Here is a 21,390-nt window from a genome sequence, read left to right as displayed (position 1 = left end):
CATAGGTTTACCTGGAGTTATACTGGGATGCACTTTATATTCTTCTTTGTACTCTTCAGTCTAAATTTTTTTTTTTTTTTTTCTAAAAAAAACAAATTACCAGAACTCTATATAATTATAAACAACTTAAAAACAATCCTTTTTTCAGTATACATAACATAAAATAAATAACATAAAAACAGATAATACAAAATCTACAATAATTAATATTAACTCTCTCATTTTTTCAAAAATATTAAATAACTAAGTTAGGAGAACAGATGGACAGTCAATCCTACCTCTCATTTTGGGCAGACATGAGGAGAGACGGTGGATAATACATCCCCAGGCCAGTGCACCAAAACCCTAAACAGATCAAACAAATAACAATAACTCATTTCCCTAACCCATAAACTTAAATAACTATCACACAACAAATAAATAAAAAACATTTAATAAGATTTTTAAATACTTTATTCAAATTCATTTAAAATTACAAATAATACATTTGAATTCATTGAATTACATTAATAGAGGGTTAAAATACAAGGATTTATTTAATTGGGCATTTATGGGGTTAAAAACAGAAAAAAAGAAAACAGACGACAAATAAATAACATGGGTTTAAAATACAGGGGGCAGACACTATTTAAGGGAGGGAATTACAGGCAGCCAGAGTCCATTTTTTGGACACTTTGCTTTAAAATTTTAATTTTAAAAGGGTAAGTACACCTTTATTAATATAAAATACATCTATGTTCCATAGCCTCTTCTTACATAATGATTAGATTTCAATGACAAATATTAATACAACTTCATTTCATAAACATTAATACGCATTAAAATGTCTGATTACAATCACTAAGCCTAAATTAAAAACACAAACAGTATACATAAATAACAGAGACCCAACATGGGCTCTAGCGATGACAGTGGGGGCTGGACCCTGGTCCACTACAGCAAACATGGCCAGCATCCCCGTCAAAACAACTGGGTGTTCCAGGCTGGCAGAGACTCCTGGGGGAGGCCCGTGCACCTCCAGTCCCTTACAGGGGACAGGTTCCGTTCCCCTTCCCTAACCCTCCCTAACCCTTATAAATGAAATTGATTGATCACTTGATTTCAGATATGAAACCATAAATCAAATCAACTCCCACATCAGATGTCAAACATGCACACACAAATCCACACATCAGTAAAAACAATATATTGTAAAATAAGAGCTCAAGTTAAACACTGTTGCACACAACAATCGACATCTGCAAACCCTACTTTCTTTTCCTATTACACAAAATCTGTCAAAATAAGAACTGGCTCACAGACAACTTCAGTGCATCTTCAAATTAAGAGCACTCAAACTTAAACTATAATCAATAGAGTACATTTAATTAAATATGATAACATTTATTTTATATTTTCAATTCATGACAAATTTCTGTTTAAAATGTAATAATTATTAAATTAATGAATAAAATATATACAAAAAAGAAGTTATAACAAATAACAACAAAATGAAAACAGATGATTGGATGAGGTTGAGCTACTGCGTCAGGTTACTGAGGCTCCGACTAGTGGACAGGAAATTACCCATGAAGCTCGGCACCTGTAGGCCAGTTGTTATGACGATTCCACCACACCAAACCTGCAACACAGTTTTATTACTGTTAATACTGTCATGCAAGTACAGCACGTATGCTAAAGTATCACAGTGTTACTGCTGCATGGTGTGGCACTAGTGTAGCACTGGTGTAGTACTGCTATAGCACTGGTGTAATACTAACGGTGAAAGCAGGAACAAGCGGCTGGCTGAACTTTGTTTTGAAGGAGTGAAGAAGACAAAGACGACCCACATCAACAAAGGACAAATCACCTGAAACAGGAACACATCACATGAAACTTAAAATGTTAAAATATTGAAGATAAAAGTAAAAACAAAACAACAAAAAGTAAAAAAAAAATTTTTGTACCATTGTCATAATTACAGTAAATTCCAATTCTCTGAGGCAGCGGCCAATCAAGAGCCTTTGCTCGGTTGTTGTGCTTTGCAGCAAGTGACCTCTGCAGCCATTGACTGGCGTGGAGACACCATGATCCAGCACTTTTCCCTAATTGGTCAAAACGGCCAAGGCTGGCCCGGTAGGCCACACCCACACTGAACGATTTCCAATCTGTGAGGGGGCAAAGCTCCCAGTAGTGACAGCCACCAGTCATCTCCTGGTCACCTGGGAGACAGAAGAAGAACAGACATGTTTTAGGGTTGTTTTTTTTTTAAAGCAGAAAATATTTGAATTCATAAAGTCTGACGAAAAATATTAATATATATATATATATATATATATATATATACATACGTCTATATGTAAGTTTTAAAAAAATTTTTAATTAAATGCTAAAATATTTAAAACAGAAAACATGTCTATGTTTTTCATTTTGGCTTAGGTGAGAGGCATACAAATTTTAAATCAAATTTTTCATCAAAAATATTTGGTCTTTTTTTTTTAGCTGATTTTGGCTTTTTTGTTAAACATGCTTTTTTAAAATATTTTTTTTGGAGATATTTTGTTTTCTTTAAAACTTTTTTCTGATGTTTATTATGGATACATGACATGCAAATTTTGGGTTTTGAACACAGTTTTCTTTAAAGTCCCTGAGTATTGTTATGTTTTTCTGTCTTTGGGCATTTGATTACTTCCTGTTTTTTGTATTTTCCTGTCATTCCAGATCCTCACCTCCTGTCCTCCTGTGTTTCCCGCCTTGTGTGATTACCTGCCCCACCCTGATTAGTGTCACCTGTGTCTCATTATCCCACCTTCCCTTGTGTATTTAGTCTGTGTGCATCCCTTTGTCTCTGCCAGTTCGTCTTTTCAGTTCCCTGTAAGCGTCCCAGCCTTTTTCCCAGTGTGAGTCTCAAGAGTGTATGATCTAGTTCTGTTTTTTGGACCCTGCCTCTGCCTTACCGTTTTTGGATACCTCTGCCTTGTCTGACTGCCTTCCTGTATACCGAACCAGCCTTTTTCATTAAAGACTTTTGTTGTGAACTGAACCTGAGTTGAGTCCTGCTCTTGAGTCCTATTAGTTCAACCTTAACAGACAGTACTCTTTGTTTTTCTCTGACACAATTTCTGGAAAACTTCCAGTCAGTGATGGAATGAAACAGCACTTTTAAACTAACGTCCTTGGGCATAAAGTCATACAATACAACATGAGGCTTATTGTTCCAGTAGTTTCTCAGATTAACTGCAGATAGATGAAAACAGTTTCCTGTTTTTAATATTATATTAATCATTTTGATTAGAAAAAAGTGCAAACTATAAAACATGTAAAAATGAATTCATTCTTAGCATTAGCATTAGCATTAGCTTTAGCATCATTGTGAGGTATTCATGTCGAAGTACCCAACACTGTGTATGACTCTCCAGCAAAACGTTCACGTCCTGCTCGACCTCCAGCCATCTTACTGGGCGAAGGCGTGGCACTTCTACTGCTGATAAAATGAGAACATAACAGCATTTTAAAAGATGTTGAAGCTCTTGAGAATGAAAGTGGAAAAACAACAAAGTGAAACAACCAATGAGGTCGTGCCGAAGCAATGATGCAGCAGAGAGAAATGAAATAAAATGTGAGTGAATCAAAATTTAAACTGATTTAAAAAATAATTGTAACATTGAACGAAATATACAAAATATACCAGTCCACACGTCACACTTTCTAAAAATGTAGTACAGTTGACAAAGATTCACTTCATGAAAAGTTTTTCTTAAAAAACAAATTAAAATAAATTTAATTCAATTGTAAATTTTTTCACACTTTAAAATCACCTGTTTGAACACACAACAAAAACGAAATCATTTTACTGACATCAAAAAGAATTATAGAATTCAAAAATAGATTTTATTTAAAACTGGAAAATAAACACTGATGTGATGTCAGCAGTGATGTCACTGGAAAAGCATCGACCTTCAGAGCTGCCGAGCCAAAGTTTCAAATGTACAGTTTATGTTGTACGGACAGACATCTGTAAATTAATGTTTGACATCATTATTCTAACATAACATTCGCCTTGTGTTGAAAGAAAGAAAAAAAAACAGTTTATACAAGCTAGTGCAGTAGCTCACTAGCTATGCTACCAACCACTGTCTGCTTATCAGCTCCTTGAAAGTGGATTGTTACAGAATTTAGTACCTGTCACCTCACCTCAGAAGGACCAACCCAAAAAACGTATCTTACACTTAGATCATCAAACGGACGATAAGTCTTGGATGTTTGTCTCTGGCTGCAGCATTAGCTCACTGAAAAGTTTCCTCTTTAACATGTTGATTAAAAACATGAAAAAAAAAATCAATTGCTGTCTGTCAATATTATGACTTGCATCAGTGCTAAAATGGTTCAGAAGGATGAGTCTGCCTGTCTGGAGGACAGGGACACAAAGCCCCCGGGTAAAAATCTGACAAGCATCCTGACTCTGAGCTCCTAAACAACCTCCATCAAACCCCTCATCTGTCAGAGGTCCTCCAGCATCCACACACCCCTGTATTTACTGTCACCATGGACTTTGTCATTTTTTCTGTTGTTCCTCTGGACCAACATCAACCCTCAACAAATCTTCATCAGACAACTTTTAACTAACTTAGCTAACTAACTGAGCTGTACTGCTTCATCGCTAACTCCTCGATCAGAACAGAATGTCGTAATTTCCCCACCACTCATTTTAGAAAGGACACCACAAGAAAACCTGTCCTGAGTTTACATTGGCAATTTGATTGACTGCTGTCTGCGGTCAGGCATGCTAACATTAGCCCGCTAGCTGCATTATCTTGCTAGCTACATTAGCTATGGCTGATTGGTGACAGCCAGAAACAAACGTCTATGATCCACCGTCCATTTGATGATCTAAACGCAGAACACGTTCGGTGCTTTCTAAAATGAGCAGTGGTGAAAGTTTCTGTGATGATTGGGAGATGACACATGAACCATAGCTAGTGCTAGCATAGCTAGCTAGCTAGCTGAAATGTTGACTACTTTGACTACTGTGAGGCAATTGGCTGAATTGAAAATTGATATGTTTGTGAGTCTCTGACAGGACGAATTTAAATGATTGACAGATGCCCCACCCTCTTGAGCTCTCACATGTGGGCATCTAAATCTGCGGCTCTGCAGGCCGATGATGATGATGATGATCATGATGTGATTAGCTGCATGAAGCAAGAAATGGTAGATGAAGAAAGTGATTGGTGACATAGTGGTTACTAGGCAACCAGTCAGCGATGACGGTTTCTACCTGAGCGTGTTGCAGAGGACGGAGACTGTGGAAGGACAAAAAATCAAATACACACCTTCAGATTAAAACAAACCAACAACCAGTCTGAAAGTTGGAGGTGATGATAGACAGAAAATTTAGCCCTTTAAAGACAGACAGTCACTGTTTACATGATCCTGTTTATGTTCATCGATACTCTTAATGGCCCATGACTTAAAAACACAAGTACAACATTCATTCTTTCAGCAACAAGGAGTTCAGGCATCTGTCGTCTCCTTTGTCACATCGTGACCTCGTGTTTCCTTATGTGCCATGCACACACCAGAGTTACATCATCATTTCTTATGAATTTCCCTGTAACAGCTGCAGGATACTGTTTCCTGTATGAACATAGGTCTAAAATAAAAACCATGATAACTACAACATGTATGAAGAAATCTGGAAACAGTGTTTTCCGCAGCACTCCGTTCATTCAGATTAAAGTTGCTCAGTGGTGCATGAAGCCAAAGTTATTCTGTGTCTGTGGTATGACATGACGATCATCACGGATTCTGCATCACTGCGCCCGTAGAGCAGCTGCACCACAGACATACAGATGCTGATTGATTGATTGATTGATTGATTGATTGAGTCATTCATTAATGACCTTATGTTACCTTAGGTGCCCTCATTAATCATTAACCCTATCGGCCCTAGGCATTTTTGGGGTATTTTTACTGCCTTTACTTTTAAGCTCATATCATAGTCATTATAAAGGCTACATACACATGCTATATCTTGTTTTTCTCAGGACAATCTGGGCTAACCAGATCTGATTTCATTCCATGTCCTTTTATGTGCCTGTATTTTATGTTAAATTTTATATCAATAAAAAAAACAAATCCGTGTGACTAAATTCTTACATTTTTACATGTATCTCAGCATAGCAAGTTGGAAGTTGACATATTCTGCCATATATGAAGAGGGGAGACTCTCTGGAATCTGGCAATATAAGAACCATGATGCTGGGACATTCTGTCACTTCACAGCTGTCCAAAACATGTGGTTTGTGCCAGGCGGACATGATTGCCAGTATTTTTTCATTATTGCAAGAAATTCCATTGACTCATTCACAAGTCAAGTCATGTGTTTTATCTGAAAGAAACATGCAATATTTACATCTAAGATCATAGAAAATAGTCAACCAAGTGCAGTGTTGTCTTCCAAGATAATATTTGTTTTTCAGTTTCAGTCATATACTGGGAGGACATTTTGGGCATGGGGGGGGGGGGGGGGGGCCCCTGTCCCCCCCAATGTATATGGTGACTACGGCCCTGTCAGCATGCATAATTAGGCTGCAGTTGTCTGGGTGCGCAAAGGTGAAGTGGCTGGTTTTGTCATACAAAGTTTGATGGAGTGTCAACTGGACAATATGGAGATATTTGCATCTTGAAAGCCGGACTACAAATGTGGATAGACAGGGAGAAACACACGCAAGCCTAAGACATGGTAAGATACGATATTCCTCACTATATGAAGTGACTGATAACAAGATCTGTATAATAAACTGTAAAGAAATTCGTCAGGTTTTTATTTGATAGGTTGGGTGTGTCTGTCTGTCTGTCTGTCTGTCTGTGTTCATGTGTGTGTGTCTGTCTGTCTGTCTGTCTGTCTGTCTGTATGTGTCTGTCTGTGTTCGTGTGTGTGTGTGTGTGTGTGTGTGTGTGTGTGTGTGTGTGTCTGTCTGTCTGTCTGTCTGTCTGTCTATCTTTCTGTGTGTGTCTGTCTGTCTGTCTGTCTGTCTGTCTGTCTGTGTTCGTCTGTCTGTCTGTCTGTCTGTGTGTCTGTCTGTCTGTCTGTCTGTCTGTCTGTCTGTCTATCTTTCTGTGTGTGTCTGTCTGTCTATCTTTCTGTGTCTGTCTGTCTGTCTGTCTGTGTGTCTGTCTGTGTGTGTGTCTGTGGGTGTGTCAATCAATCAATTTTATTTATACAGCCCAATATCACAAATCACAATTTGCCTCACAGGGCTTTACAGCATACGACATCCCTCTGTCCTTATGACCCTCACAGCTGATCAGGAAAAACTCCCCAAAAAACCCTTTAACGGGGAAAAAAACGGTAGAAACCTCAGGAAGAGCAACTGAGGAGGGATCCCTCTTCCAGGACGGACAGACGTGCAATAGATGTCGTACAGAACAGATCAGCATGATAAATTAACAGTAATCCACATGACACAATGAGACAGAGAGAGAGAGAGAGATGCAGGTAATGACAGTAGCTTACAACAACATTAATGAAAGTAATAATATTATAGTTATAGTTCTGGCTACTGCGGTACAATATGTTGAAAGTATGTATTAATATCTGGCAGTATACATGTGTGACAATAGTCATATGTGTATAATAACAGTAGAAGTATGACTAATGACTAATGATGGCAGCAGCAGCAGGAGGAGTCGTGTGTGTGTGTGTGGGTCTGTCTCTTTCTTTCTTTCTCTCTGTCTGTCTGTCTGTCTGTCTGTCTGTCTATGTGTGTGTGTGTGTGTGTGTGTGTGTGTGTGTGTGTGTGGGTCTGTCTGTGATGTGTCGTCACCTCACCTGCTTTTATTCTCTTTTCCTCTGAGTCGAGGGTCGTGACCTTTGACCCCTTGTGGTTCCCAAGTCACAGTGTCACCCTGAACCTTCAGCTCAGCGTGAGCCGTCGCCACATCAAAGCCAAAGTTATATGCTGCATAAAAAGTAGAAGAAGAGGAAGAAGAAGGAGAAGAAAAAGAAGAGGGAGAAGAAGGAGAAGAAGACAAAGACGAAGGAGAAGAAGAAGGAGAGGAAGAAGAAGACGAGGAAGAAGAAGGAGAAGAAGCAGGAGAAGGAGAAGAAGAAGAAGACAGAGACAAAGGAGAAGAAGAAGGAGGAGAAGAAGACAGAGACAAGAAGAAGGAGGAGGAGGAGGAGGGGAAGAAGAAGGAGGAGAAGAAGAAGACAGAAATGAAGAAGAAGAAAGAGGAGAAGGAGAAGGAGAGGAAGAAGGAGGAGGAGAAGAAGTAGAAGGAGAGCAAGAAGGAGGAGGAGAAGAAGAGGGAGAAGAAGAAGAAGAAGAAGACGGAGAAGAAGGAGAAGAAGACGGAGACGAAGGAAAAGGAGGAGAAGAAGGAGAAGGAGAGGAAGAATGAGGAGGAGAAGAAGAGGGAGAAGAAAAGGAAGAAGGGAAAGAAGAAGCAGAAGAAGCAGGACAAGGAGAGGAAGGAGAAGAAGGAGAAGCAGAAGAAGGAGAATGAGAGGAAGAAGTAGAAGAAGAAGGAGAGAAATAAGAAGAAGGAGGAGAAGAAGGAGGAGAAGCAGAAGACAGACATGAAGGAGAAGAAGAAGGAGACAACGGAGAAGGAGAAGCAGAAGAAGGAAGACAAGGAGAAGTTATAATAAAAATCAAATCATGAGAAAAGTTGATAACTTTTGGAGACACACGGATGACATGATTTCTGTCTATATTGTTACCGTGGAAACAGACTTTGTGTCCAGTTTATTAGAAACACTTCTGTACATGTTTGATATGACCAATAGTTCTTCATATTGACATACAAACTGACAACTCATCACTTATTCAGTCATGTTATCACCTCTGGTTTCCATGGCAACCGGCTCAGAAAACTCGCCAGCAGCTGCTTTGTTTCTTGCTCGAACTCGAACGACAACGAACCGCGAGTCAAACTTCAGACCTGAAACAGAGACACGACTCCTTTAGAACATTTTTATAATTCATTTTAACAGCTATGACCTCTGATTGTGACCTCTGACCTGAGACATGACCTCTGACTGTAACCTCTGACCTCTGTCTGTGGCCTCTGACCCATAGATATATATACATAGATGCCGCATTCAACGGCACTCCTCATTGGAGCGATACGTCAACGCGGCCACCATCTTGCCCAGGAGACTATTTATGATTAAAATCATCATTACTTGCTGAATTCTCAACCAATTTTCATGCGGTTTGGTTTGTTACAATCGTCAGACATGTAGTTATGATACAGGATATTTGGTTAAATAAAAAATGCAGCTTTTCATACCAAAATATTTGATCTTATGTAGATAAAGTCAATCAATCAATCAATCAATCAATTTTATTTATAAAGCCCAATATCACAAGTCACAATTTGCCTCACAGGGCTTTACAGCATACGACATCCCTCTATCCTTAGGACCCTCACAGCTGATCAGGAAAAACTCCCCAAAAAACCCTTTAACGGGGAAAAAACAGTAGAAACCTCAGGAAGAGCAACTGAGGAGGGATCCCTCTTCCAGGACGGACAGACGTGCAATAGATGTCGTACAGAACAGATCAGCATAATACATTAATAGTAATCCATATGACACAATGAGACAGAGAGAGAGAGAGACAGACAGAGACAGACGGTAATGGCAGTAGCTTACAACAACATTAATTAAAGTAATAATATTATAATTAACAATAATATATTCATATCTGATAGTATACATGTGTGACAATAATCATATGTGTATAATAACAGTAGAAGTATGACTAATGACTAATGATGGCAGCAGCAGCAGCAGCAGCAGGAGGCATCTGGCAGGACCACGGCAGCAGCACAGCCACACACGTCACGCTGTCCAGGCACCGCTGTGATATGAGTTAATCTGAGAGACAGTGGAGCACAAAGGCTCCGGAGAAGAAGCCGAGTTACTGACATCCAGAATGGCCGAGTTAGCAAGATGCAGTAATAGGATACGAGAGAGAGAGAGAGAGAGAGAGAGAGAGAGAGAGAGAAGGTGCCCAGTGTATTATAGGGGGGTCCTCCGGCAGACTAGGCCTAAGTCAGCCTAACTAGGGGCTGGTACAGGGCAAGCCTGAGCCAGCCCTAACTATAAGCTTTATCAAAGAGGAAAGTCTTAAGTCTAGTCTTAAATGTGGAGACGGTGTCTGCCTCCCGGACCGTAACAGGAAGATGATTCCACAGGAGGAGCCTGATAGCTGAAGGCTCTGGCTCCTGATCTACTTTTGGAGACTTTAGGGACCACGAGTAACCCTGCGTTCTCAGAGCGCAGTGTTCTGGTGGGATAATATGGCACTATGAGCTCTCTAAGATATGACGGAGCTTGACCATTTAGAGCTTTATAAGTTAACAGTAGGATTTTAAATTCAATTCTGGATTTTACAGGGAGCCAGTGCAGAGAAGCTAAAACAGGAGAAATATGATCTTGTTTCTTAGTTCCTGTTAGTACACGTGCTGCTGCATTCTGAATTAGCTGGAAAGTTTTTAAGGACTTACTAGAGCTACCTGATAATAGAGAGTTACAGTAATCCAGCCTAGAGGTAACAAAAGCGTGGACCAATTTTTCTGCATCTTTTCGGGTCAGGATAGACCTAATTTTCGCAATATTACGCTGATGAAAAAATCCAGTCCGTGAGGTTTGTTTTAAATGAGAATTAAAAGACAAATCTTGATCAAATATTACTCCGAGGTTTCTTACGGTAGTGCTAGAGGCCAGAGCAATGCCATCTAGACAAACTATGTCATCAGATAAAGAGTCTCTGAGTTGTTTGGGGCCAAGAACAATAACTTCAGTTTTGTCTGAATTTAACATCAGGAAATTGGTGCTCATCCAGGTTTTTATGTCTTTAAGGCAGTTATGGAGTTTAGTTAATCAATAGAATCACAAATCAGTCTTTAGACGCTTTCCTTAACCAAAGACTGATGACTTTCTCCCTGATTTTGTGTTTAGATGAGCGTATACGATTTCAGAGTTTAAAAAAACTCCCTACGTTGCAGAACCAATAGTAAATCTGCAGGGCGATGCTTTGGTGGCTCGCTGAACTCTTGTGCTTGTGAACATAGTCCCACTAGAAACATGTGTAGCAGCACAAAATGGCTCAGCCGTGCTCGCAGAAAACTCTGCCAAAGTTTGTGGATGTTTGTCGCGTTTGCGGCAACACATTCTTGCCAACTAAAAGAAACAAACATAATCTTTTAAAGGCCATGACTCATCCGTCCAGCTGGACTACAGAGGGAATTGCCCTGTTGTTTACAAATACTTCCGGGTAGAAAACCAGTAAAGCTTTTAGCTATATATATATATATATATATATATATATATATATATATATCACATTTTTCACATCACTGTATCACCGTTTAGACAAATCCGATGTTTGTAAAGTCTAAGTTATAAACACAATGATTGAACAAACATTACTAACGTTATTTCTTAGGCATTAGCGGTGTCTGTAACAGGTAATACCTCATTAAACAGTCCGTGAAAAAAATCTATTTTCCAGCAGATATCTTACTTACAACATGGTTGAGCTAGCAAAGCAGTTTTGTGTTGCTATGTGTGGTATTTATTCAGTTTTGGGAAATCATGATGTCTAGAAAGCATCAGTGGCTGCAGCTGACAGGGACAGCTAACAGCAGCAGCAAAGCTAACATCAGGACGTCATCTGTTAAAAGCCTCCCGTTGTCGGATATGACATGAAACTACTCCAGTTAGCTCAATCATGTTGTAACTAAGACATCGGCTGGAAAAAATATTTCTTCACGGATGAGCACACGTTTGATAAAACAGACTTAAATCTCTCGGCATCCTTTTTCAAGCTCTCAGTGTGTTTGTTACCTTGCGGACGAGAAAAGGGGGAGCGCACATTTCCAAGAAGGCGTGTCCTTTTCAAAAATGCAAGAGGTGTTGCTTTGTTGCCAGCCGTTTTCGCCAGTGTGTTAAGCACACTTTAGAAAGGAGTGTCCCCAGACTATCAGAAGGCAGAGATCTCTGATTGTCTGTTAACGAGACTAGTTAATTGATTACTTTCTTCTGGCTTCATCCATAAATACAACTGAGTATCATCCGCATAACAATACAAAATTATAGAGTGATTTCTAATGATGTTACCTAAAGGAAGCATATATAGAGTAAATAGGATTGGTCCGAGCACAGAACCTTGTGGAATTCCAAAACAAACTTTAGTACGTAAGAATGATTCATTATGAACGTCAACAAACTGAAAACAATCAGATAAATAAGATTTAAACCAGCTCAGTGCAGAACCTTTTAGGCCAATTAAGTGATCCAGTCTCTGCAGCAGAATTTGATGGTCAATTGTGTCAAACGCCGCACTAAGGTCTAAAAAAACAAGTGCAGAGACAAGTCCTTTGTCTGAAGCAATCAGAAGGTCATTTTAACTAGTTCTGTCTCAGTGATATGATGCACTCTAAATCCTGACTGAAATTCCTCAAATAAATTATTATCATGGAGAAAATCACACAGCTGGTCTGCGACTACTTTCTCAAGGATCTTTGACATAAAGGGAAGATTAGATATTGGTCTATAGTTGGCTAACACCTCTGGATCCAGGGTGGGCTTTTTTAGTAGAGGTTTAATTACAGCTACCTTAAAAGACTGTGGTACATAGCCTGTTAATAAGGATATATTGATCATATCTAATATATAAGTGTTAACTAAAGGAAAGACCTCCTTAAGCAACCTATTTGGGATGGGGTCTAAGAGACACGTTGATGATTTAGATGAAGAAATCACTGCGGTCAATTCTTGAAGAGAAATTGGGGAGAAGCAATCTAAATATATATTTGGTCTTACAGCTGTGTTTGAGGTTAGATAGATACTATCTGAGGACAGGAGGTCATGAATTTTGCCTCTAATAGTTAGAATTTTGTCATTAAAAAAGCTCATAAAATCATTACTGCTAAGGGCTAAAGGAATACAAGGCTCAATAGAGCTTTGACTCTCAGTCAGCCTGGCTACAGTGCTGAAAAGAAACCTGGGGTTGTTCTTATTGTCTTCTATTAATACTGAGTAATAGTTTGCTCTGGCATTGCGGAGGCCCCTCTTATAAGTTTTGAGACTGTCTGTCCAGATTAAACGAGATTCTTCCAGTTTGGTTAATCGCCAATTCCTTTCAAATTTTCGCGATATTTGTTTTAACTTACGGATTTGAGAGTTATACCAAAGAGCGAACTTTCTTTGCTTTGTTAACTTCATTTTAAGAGGAGCTACAGAGTCGAGTGTTGTTCACAGCGAGCCTACGATACTATCGACAAGATGATCAATTCGGGAGAGGTTAAAGTCGGTACGGGAAACCTCTGTTACTGAAGGACTTGGTATTGAATTTAACGACGGAGTAATCATTTCCTTAAATTTTGCGACAGCACTATGTGATAAACATCTAGTATAGTAACTGTTGCTGAGTGGCGTGTAATCAAGTAAAAAGAAATCAAAAGTAATCAGATAATGATCCGATAGCGAGGGATACTGTGGAAAGACTGTTAGGTTATCAGTTTCAATTCCATACGTCAGAACTAGATCGAGGGTATGGTTAAAACAGTGAGTGGGTTCATGTACACCCTGACTGAAGCCAATGGAGTCTAATAGTGAGATAAACGCAGTAGCCAGGGAGTCATTATCAACGTCGACATGAATGTTAAAATCGCCTACAATAATAACTTTATCTGATTTAAGAACTAAACTGGATAAAAACTCTGAGAATTCAGATACAAATTCAGAATACGGGCCAGGAGCACGGTACACTATAACAAATAAAAGTGGCTGCGAGGTTTTCCAGGTCGGATGTAAAAGACTAAGAACGAGGCTTTCAAATGAATTATAATCTAGTTTAGGTTTAGGGCTGATTAACAGACTAGAGTTAAAAATGGCTGCAACTCCCCCTCCTCGGCCGCTGCCTCGAGGAATGTGGGTATTATTATGACTGGGAGGAGTGGACTCATTTAGACTGACATATTCATCTGGACACAGCCAGGTTTCAGTGAGACTGAGTAAATCAATATGATTATCTGATATTAATTCGTTTACTAACACTGCTTTAGACGATAGAGACCTGATATAAAGTAACAGCAATAGTTCTACAACACATTTAAACTAAACTTTCCCCATGTAATAAATATTCTTTTTCCTTACTAGATGTACAATGCCCACCACGATGTCATTTAATTATTAATATTGATTATAAACGTTTATTCACATTTCACACAATGTGCAAAAAATAGTGTATCAGCAGGACTGTGCCAAGCTGCAGTGTAGTTACACATTCTGATTAACAAATGTTGGTTTTGTACAAGTGAAAATAAATGACGTAGAGCTGCATGTTTACACAACATTTTGCTTTATTCTCATATGTATAACACCACAGTGCTCATGGGAGCCTGGACACAGAACTGTTTACATTATTAGGTCATATTTACAAAAAATACAGTTTACAGTAGCTAGTATTATTTTTAGGAGTCTGCCCAGTCCTGTCGAAGTCCTCAGGTCTGAAGTGACAGCTGCAGATGACTGAGGAGTCACTCGGGTCGAAGTCCTTTCTCCTCACTGCTGCTACCCATGCCCGTCTCCTATCTGTGTTTTTTGGGAAACTACACACAAAATAAGTGTGTCAGAAAAACGCAGTTCCACATAATTTGTAGTTACAATTCAGGCCACAAGTTAACTACTAACGTTACACTGCGTTATGTCACGTGAAACAGATAGCTGACAATATGGAATAACACATACACTGACATAGCTGTTTGACAAAGCATCATAATTTTATAAGTAATATTATATAAATGTTAACCTTTTTTCTTTAAGTTGTGTGACATAGCGTTAGCTTAATTTGGCATTAGGACCAGATCAGGACAGTTACTTTACTTGATTAGCTTAAAAGAAGGATCACTTTTTGAGACATATATCTCATTAAACATGTTCGTAACAGTAAAATATTGTAAAACAACTTCTTACCTGTGGAATGTTTTTCCCTTCTGCTTGCTTCACTTCTTTCATTCGTACACCCAAATGTAGAGCAAAAATGTGGCATTTTTGCCGAGTCTGACACGGGTCTGAACCGGTCAGAGCACCTAGGCAAGATGGCGGCGGTATTGACGCATCCCACAAGCCAGGGTGCGGCATCGACGTATATATATCTATGCCTCTGACCTGAGACATGGCCTCTGACTAACCTCTGACTTCTGTCTGTGACCCCTGACCTCTAACTGTGACCTCTGACCTCTCACCTGCAATAGTGACATGCGTCTCTCTGATGTCATGGACTTTTTCCCAGCATGGTTCTCCTGTGGGTCTCAATGAGCTGTCACGGTTTGTTTTTTGGTATTCCACTTCATAGCATTCAATTCGTCCACTGACGCCATCACCATCGCCTTCAGCCTCACCAGCTGGTCGCCAGACAACCGTGATGGCGTTGTCACGGACGACACAGCTGGAGACATCGATCTCTGGAGCTCTGGGTACTGAAGCAAATACATAACTCAGATGTACAGACACTGTGTACTAACGCTGCGATCTGTGTACTAATGCTGCAATCTGTATAGCAATACTGAGATCTGTGTGCTAATACTGAGATGTGTGTTCTAATACTGAAATCTGTGTACTTATACTACGATCCGTGTACTTATACTGAAATCTGTGTACTTATACTGAAATCTGTGTACTTATACTTAGATCTGTGTACTAATACTGAGATCTGTGTACTTACACTGAAATCTGTGTACTTAAACTGAGATCTGTGTACTAATACTGTGATCTGTGCACTAAGACTGAGATCTGTGTTCTAATACTGAAATCTGTGTACTTATACTACGATCCGTGTACTTATACTGAAATCTGCGTACTTATACTTATATCTGTGTACTAATACTGAGATCTGTGTACTTACACTGAAATCTGTGTACTTAAACTGAGATCTGTGTACTAATACTGTGATCTGTGCACTAAGACTGAGATCTGTGTTCTAATACTGAAATCTGTGTACTTATAGTACGATCTGTGTACTAATACTGAGATCTGTGTATTAATACTGAGATCTGTGTACTAATATTGCGATCTGTGTACTTCTACTGAGATCTGTGTGCTAATACTGAGATCTGTGTACTAATACTGAGACCTGTGTACTAATGTTGCGATCTGTGTACTTATACTTAGATCTGTGTGCTACTATTGCAATCTCTGTACTAATACTGAGATCTATGTACTAAGACTGAGATCTATGTACTAAGACTGCGATCTGTGTACTAATGTTGCGATCTGTGTACTAATACTGAGATCTGTGTACTAATACTGACATCTGTGTACTTATACTGAGATCTGTTTACTAATACTGAGATCTGTGTACTAATACTGAGATCTGTGTACTTATACTGAAATCTGTGTACTAATACTCAGATGTGTGTTTAATACTGAAATCTGTGTACTAATACTGAGATGTGTGTTCTAAAACTGAAATCTGTGTACTAAGGCTGCGATCTGTGTACTTATACTGAGATCTGTGTACTAAGACTGAGATCTGTGTACTTATACTGTGATCTGTGTACTCATACTGATATCTGTGTACTAATACTGAAATCTGTGTACTAAGGCTGCGATCTGTGTACTTATACTGAGATCTGTGTACTAAGACTGAGATCTGTGTACTTATTCTGCCATCTGTGTACTAATACTGCGATCTGTGTACTTAACCTGAGATCTGTGTACTTATACTGTGATCTGTGTACTCATACTGATATCTGTGTACTAATACTAAGATGTGTGTTCTAAAACTGAAATCTCTGTACTAAGACTGAAATCTGTGTACTTATACTGCCATCTGTGTACTAATGTTGCGATCGGTGTACTTATACTTAGACCTGTGTACTAATACTGAGATCTGTGTACTAAAACTCAGATCGTTGTACTAATACTGAGACCTGTGTACTAATGTTGCGATCTGTGTACTTATACTTAAATCTGTGTACTAATACTGAGATCTGTGTACTAAGACTGCGATCTCTGTACTAATACTGAGATCTGTGTACTAATGTTGTGATCTGTGTACTAATACTGAGATCTGTGTACTTATACTGCGATCTGTGTAGTAATACTGAGATTTCTGCACAAATATTGCGATGTGTGTACTAATACTGTGATCTGTGTACTTATACTGCGATCTGTGTACTACTACTGAGATCTGTGTACTTCTACTGAGATCTGTGTACTACTACTGACACCTGTCTACTAATGTTGCGATCTGTGTACTTATACTTAGATCTGTGTACTAATACTGAGATCTGTGTACTAAGACTGCGATCTGTGTACTTAAACTGAGATCTGTGTACTTAAACTGCGATCTGTGTACTTAAACTGAGATCTGTGTATTAATACTGAGATCTGTGTACTTAAACTGAGATCTGTGTACTAATACTGCAATCTGTGTACTAATACTGAAATCTGTGTACTAATACTGAGACCTGTGTACTTAAACTGAGATCTGTTTACTTATACTGCGATCTGTGTACTAATACTGAAATCTGTGTACTAATACTGAGACCTGTGTACTTAAACTGCGATCTGTGTACTTAAACTGCGATCTGTGTACTAATACTGAAATCTGTGTACTAAGACTGCGATCTGTGTACTTAAACTGAGATCTGTGTACTTAAACTGCGATCTGTGTACTAATACTGAAATCTGTGTACTAAGACTGCGATCTGTGTACTTAAACTGAGATCTGTGTATTAATACTGATATCTGTGTACTTAAACTGAGATCTGTGTACTACTACTGAGATCTGTGTATTTAAACTGCGATCTGTGTACTTAAACTGCGATCTGTGTACTAATATTGAAATCTGTGTACTAAGACTGCGATCTGTGTACTTAAACTGAGATCTGTGTATTAATACTGATATCTGTGTACTTAAACTGAGATCTGTGTACTAATACTGAGATCTGTGTACTTATACTGAGATCTGTGTACTAAGACAGCGATCTGTGTACTAAGACTGCGATGTGTGTACTAATACTGATATCTGTGTACTAATGTTGCGATCTGTGTACTTATCCTGAGATCTGTCTACTAATACTGCGATGTGTGTACTAAGACTGCGATCTGTGTACTTCTACTGAGATCTATTTACTAATACTGAAATCTGTGTACTTATACTGAGATCTGTGCACTAATACTGAGATCTATGTACTTATACTGAAATCTGTGTACTAAGACTGCGATCTGTGCACGAATGTTGGGATCTGTGTACTTACACTGAGATGTGTGTACTAATATTGCGGTCTGTGTACTTATATTGACATCTGTGTACTTGCTTACTCATTAAAAACTCTCTCCTTCTCTGTCTTGATGTGTGTGCGTGAATGATTAAAGTGAGAAGTCGCCCATGTTTCACTTTCTCACATCGTCCAAGCCATGAGTTGCACGTGTGTGTGTGTGTGTGTGTGTGTGTGTGTGTGTGTACTGCTGATATTACACAATGTCAATCATGCGGCGCAGCGTAAATTTGATCGGCGTTGTGTACAGACTACATGTGCACAGAGTAAATTTGTACAGAGTACATGTTTACAGAGAACGTGTACAGAGTACATGTTTACAGAGTACACGTGCACAGAGTGCACATGTACAGAGTACATGTACACAGAGTAAATTTGTACAGAGTACATGTGCACAGAGCACATACAGTACAGGCCAAAAGTTTGGACACACCTTCTCATTCAATGCGTTTTCTTTATTTTCATGACTATTTACATTGTAGATTCTCACTGAAGGCATCAAAACTATGAATGAACACATGTGGAGTTATGTACTTAACAAAAAAGGTGAAATAACTGAAAACATGTTTTATATTCTAGTTTCTTCAAAATAGCCACCCTTTGCTCTGATTACTGCTTTGCACACTCTTGGCATTCTCTCCATGAGCTTCAAGAGGTAGTCACCTGAAATGGTTTCCACTTCACAGGTGTGCCTTATCAGGGTTAATTAGTGGAATTTCTTGCTTTATCAGTGGGGTTGGGACCATCAGTTGTGTTGTGCAGAAGTCAGGTTAATACACAGCCGACAGCCCTATTGGACAACTGTTAAAATTCATATTATGGCAACAACCAATCAGCTAACTAAAGAAAAACCAGTGGCCATCATTACTTTAAGAAATGAAGGTCAGTCAGTCCGGAAAATTGCAAAAACTTTAAATGTGTCCCCAAGTGGAGTCGCAAAAACCATCAAGCGCTACAACGAAACTGGCACACATGAGGACCGACCCAGGAAAGGAAGACCAAGAGTCACCTCTGCTTCTGAGGATAAGTTCATCCGAGTCACCAGCCTCAGAAATCGCAAGTTAACAGCAGCTCAGCTCAGAGACCAGATGAATGCCACACAGAGTTCTAGCAGCAGACCCATCTCTAGAACAACTGTTAAGAGGAGACTGCGCCAATCAGGCCTTCATGGTCAAATAGCTGCTAGGAAACCACTGCTAAGGAGAGGCAACAAGCAGAAGAGATTTGTTTGGGCCAAGAAACACAAGGAATGGACATTAGACCAGTGGACATCTGTGCTTTGGTCTGATGAGTCCAAATTTGAGATCTTTGGTTCCAACCGCCGTGTCTTTGTGAGACGCAGAAAAGGTGAACGGATGGATTCCACATGCCTGGTTCCCACTGTGAAGCATGGAGGAGGAGGTGTGATGGTGTGGGGGTGTTTTGCTGGTGACACTGTTGGGGATTTATTCAAAATTGAAGGCACACTGAACCAGCATGGCTACCACAGCATCCTGCAGCGACATGCCATCCCATCCGGTTTGCGTTTAGTTGGACGATCATTTATTTTTCAACAGGACAATGACCCCAAACACACCTCCAGGCTGTGTAAGGGCTATTTGACCAAGAAGGAGAGTGATGGAGTGCTGCGGCAGATGACCTGGCCTCCACAGTCACCGGACCTGAACCCAATGGAGATGGTTTGGGGTGAGCTGGACCGCAGAGTGAAGGCAAAGGGGCCAACAAGTGCTAAACACCTCTGGGAACTCCTTCAAGACTGTTGGAAAACCATTTCAGGTGACTACCTCTTGAAGCTCATGGAGAGAATGCCAAGAGTGTGCAAAGCAGTAATCAGAGCAAAGGGTGGCTATTTTGAAGAAACTAGAATATAAAACATGTTTTCAGTTATTTCACCTTTTTTTGTTAAGTACATAACTCCACATGTGTTCATTCATAGTTTTGATGCCTTCAGTGAGAATCTACAATGTAAATAGTCATGAAAATAAAGAAAACGCATTGAATGAGAAGGTGTGTCCAAACTTTTGGCCTGTACTGTATGTACAGACACTCCTCACCCAGGAGGAGACGTGACTCACCAGGCAGGAAGTGAAGTCGTTGAAGTCCAGCCCTCTCTGTGCTGAAGTCCACAGTAAACTGTGACATGTTCTCCGATACCGCTGGACGAGTTGTCAGCCGGAACGCTGGAGCCATGGTTACCCTAGCAACAGTCATTTAGAACACTAAACTTTGATTGGTTCATTTAAATTAAAAAAAAAACAACAACAACAACTGGCGGTATCAAACAAAAATAAAGAAGATGGTGTGACGACCTACTGAAGAACAAAGGGTTAGTGTACCACTATATTAAAAAATATCTTAGTTTGAGCTTACAATGCTAATGGTTGTTAGGTAACGATCAAAATGATTAGTAGCTAATTATGCTAATGGTTGGTAGCTAACAATGCTAATGGTTGATACTTAACAATGCTAATAATTATTAGCTAACTATGCTAATGTTTGGTAGCTAACTATGCTAATGGTTGGTACTTAACAATGCTAATAATTATTAGCTAACTATGCTAATGGTTGGTAGCTAACAATGCTAATGGTTGGTAGCTCATGATGCCAATGGTTGGTAGATAACGATGCAAATTATTAGTAGCTAACTATGCTAATGGTTGGTACTCAACGATGCTAATAATTATTAGTTCACTATGCTAATGGTTGTTAGCTAACAGTTCTAATGGTTGATAGCTGGTTAGCTAATAAAGCTACAAGGCTGATGACATCACAGTTCCATCCTGCTACATGTAGATATGAATTTTATAAAGCCGTGTTACTGTAAATCAGATGATCAGACTAATTTATATTCAAGATGTCTCTGGAGGTTTTTACCTTCTTTCTACAAGGCATCTCGACCCAACGTTTTATTTTAAAGGTCCAGTGTGTCAAATTTAGTGGTTTATAGTGGTTAGAATCACAGACTCAAACTGCTCCTGATTACAATTCCTCAAGTGTTCTTCTTTTTTTTTTCAGATTTTTTTTGGGCTATTTTGCCTTTATTGGACAGGACAGGTGAGCGTGAAGGGGGAGAGAGAGAGGGGGGATGACATGCAGCAAAGGGCC

General features: G+C 39.3%; 1 protein-coding gene across 1 annotated transcript in view; it reads right to left on the bottom strand.

Moving 5' to 3' along the window:
- Positions 1-1,135: 1,135 nt before the first annotated feature.
- The window catches only part of fsd1l (fibronectin type III and SPRY domain containing 1-like), a 44,685-nt gene continuing 24,430 nt past the window's right edge, over positions 1,136-21,390 (bottom strand). Inside the window, exons 6-13 of the mRNA XM_049604841.1 lie at positions 20,361-20,482; positions 15,247-15,480; positions 8,830-8,928; positions 7,814-7,943; positions 3,375-3,463; positions 1,947-2,201; positions 1,761-1,849; positions 1,136-1,621 (exon numbers count right to left, since the gene is read on the bottom strand). Coding sequence (XP_049460798.1) covers positions 1,520-1,621; positions 1,761-1,849; positions 1,947-2,201; positions 3,375-3,463; positions 7,814-7,943; positions 8,830-8,928; positions 15,247-15,480; positions 20,361-20,482 — 1,120 coding nt within the window. The 3' untranslated portion in view covers positions 1,136-1,519. The remainder of the gene's footprint in view (positions 1,622-1,760; positions 1,850-1,946; positions 2,202-3,374; positions 3,464-7,813; positions 7,944-8,829; positions 8,929-15,246; positions 15,481-20,360; positions 20,483-21,390) is intronic.

This window comes from Epinephelus fuscoguttatus, linkage group LG18 (genome assembly GCF_011397635.1).
Source record: "Epinephelus fuscoguttatus linkage group LG18, E.fuscoguttatus.final_Chr_v1".
In the NCBI taxonomy this organism is placed as follows: domain Eukaryota; kingdom Metazoa; phylum Chordata; class Actinopteri; order Perciformes; family Serranidae; genus Epinephelus; species Epinephelus fuscoguttatus.
The sequence above is the reverse complement of the archived record's forward strand: the minus strand, read 5'-3'. Positions and strand labels throughout refer to the sequence as shown.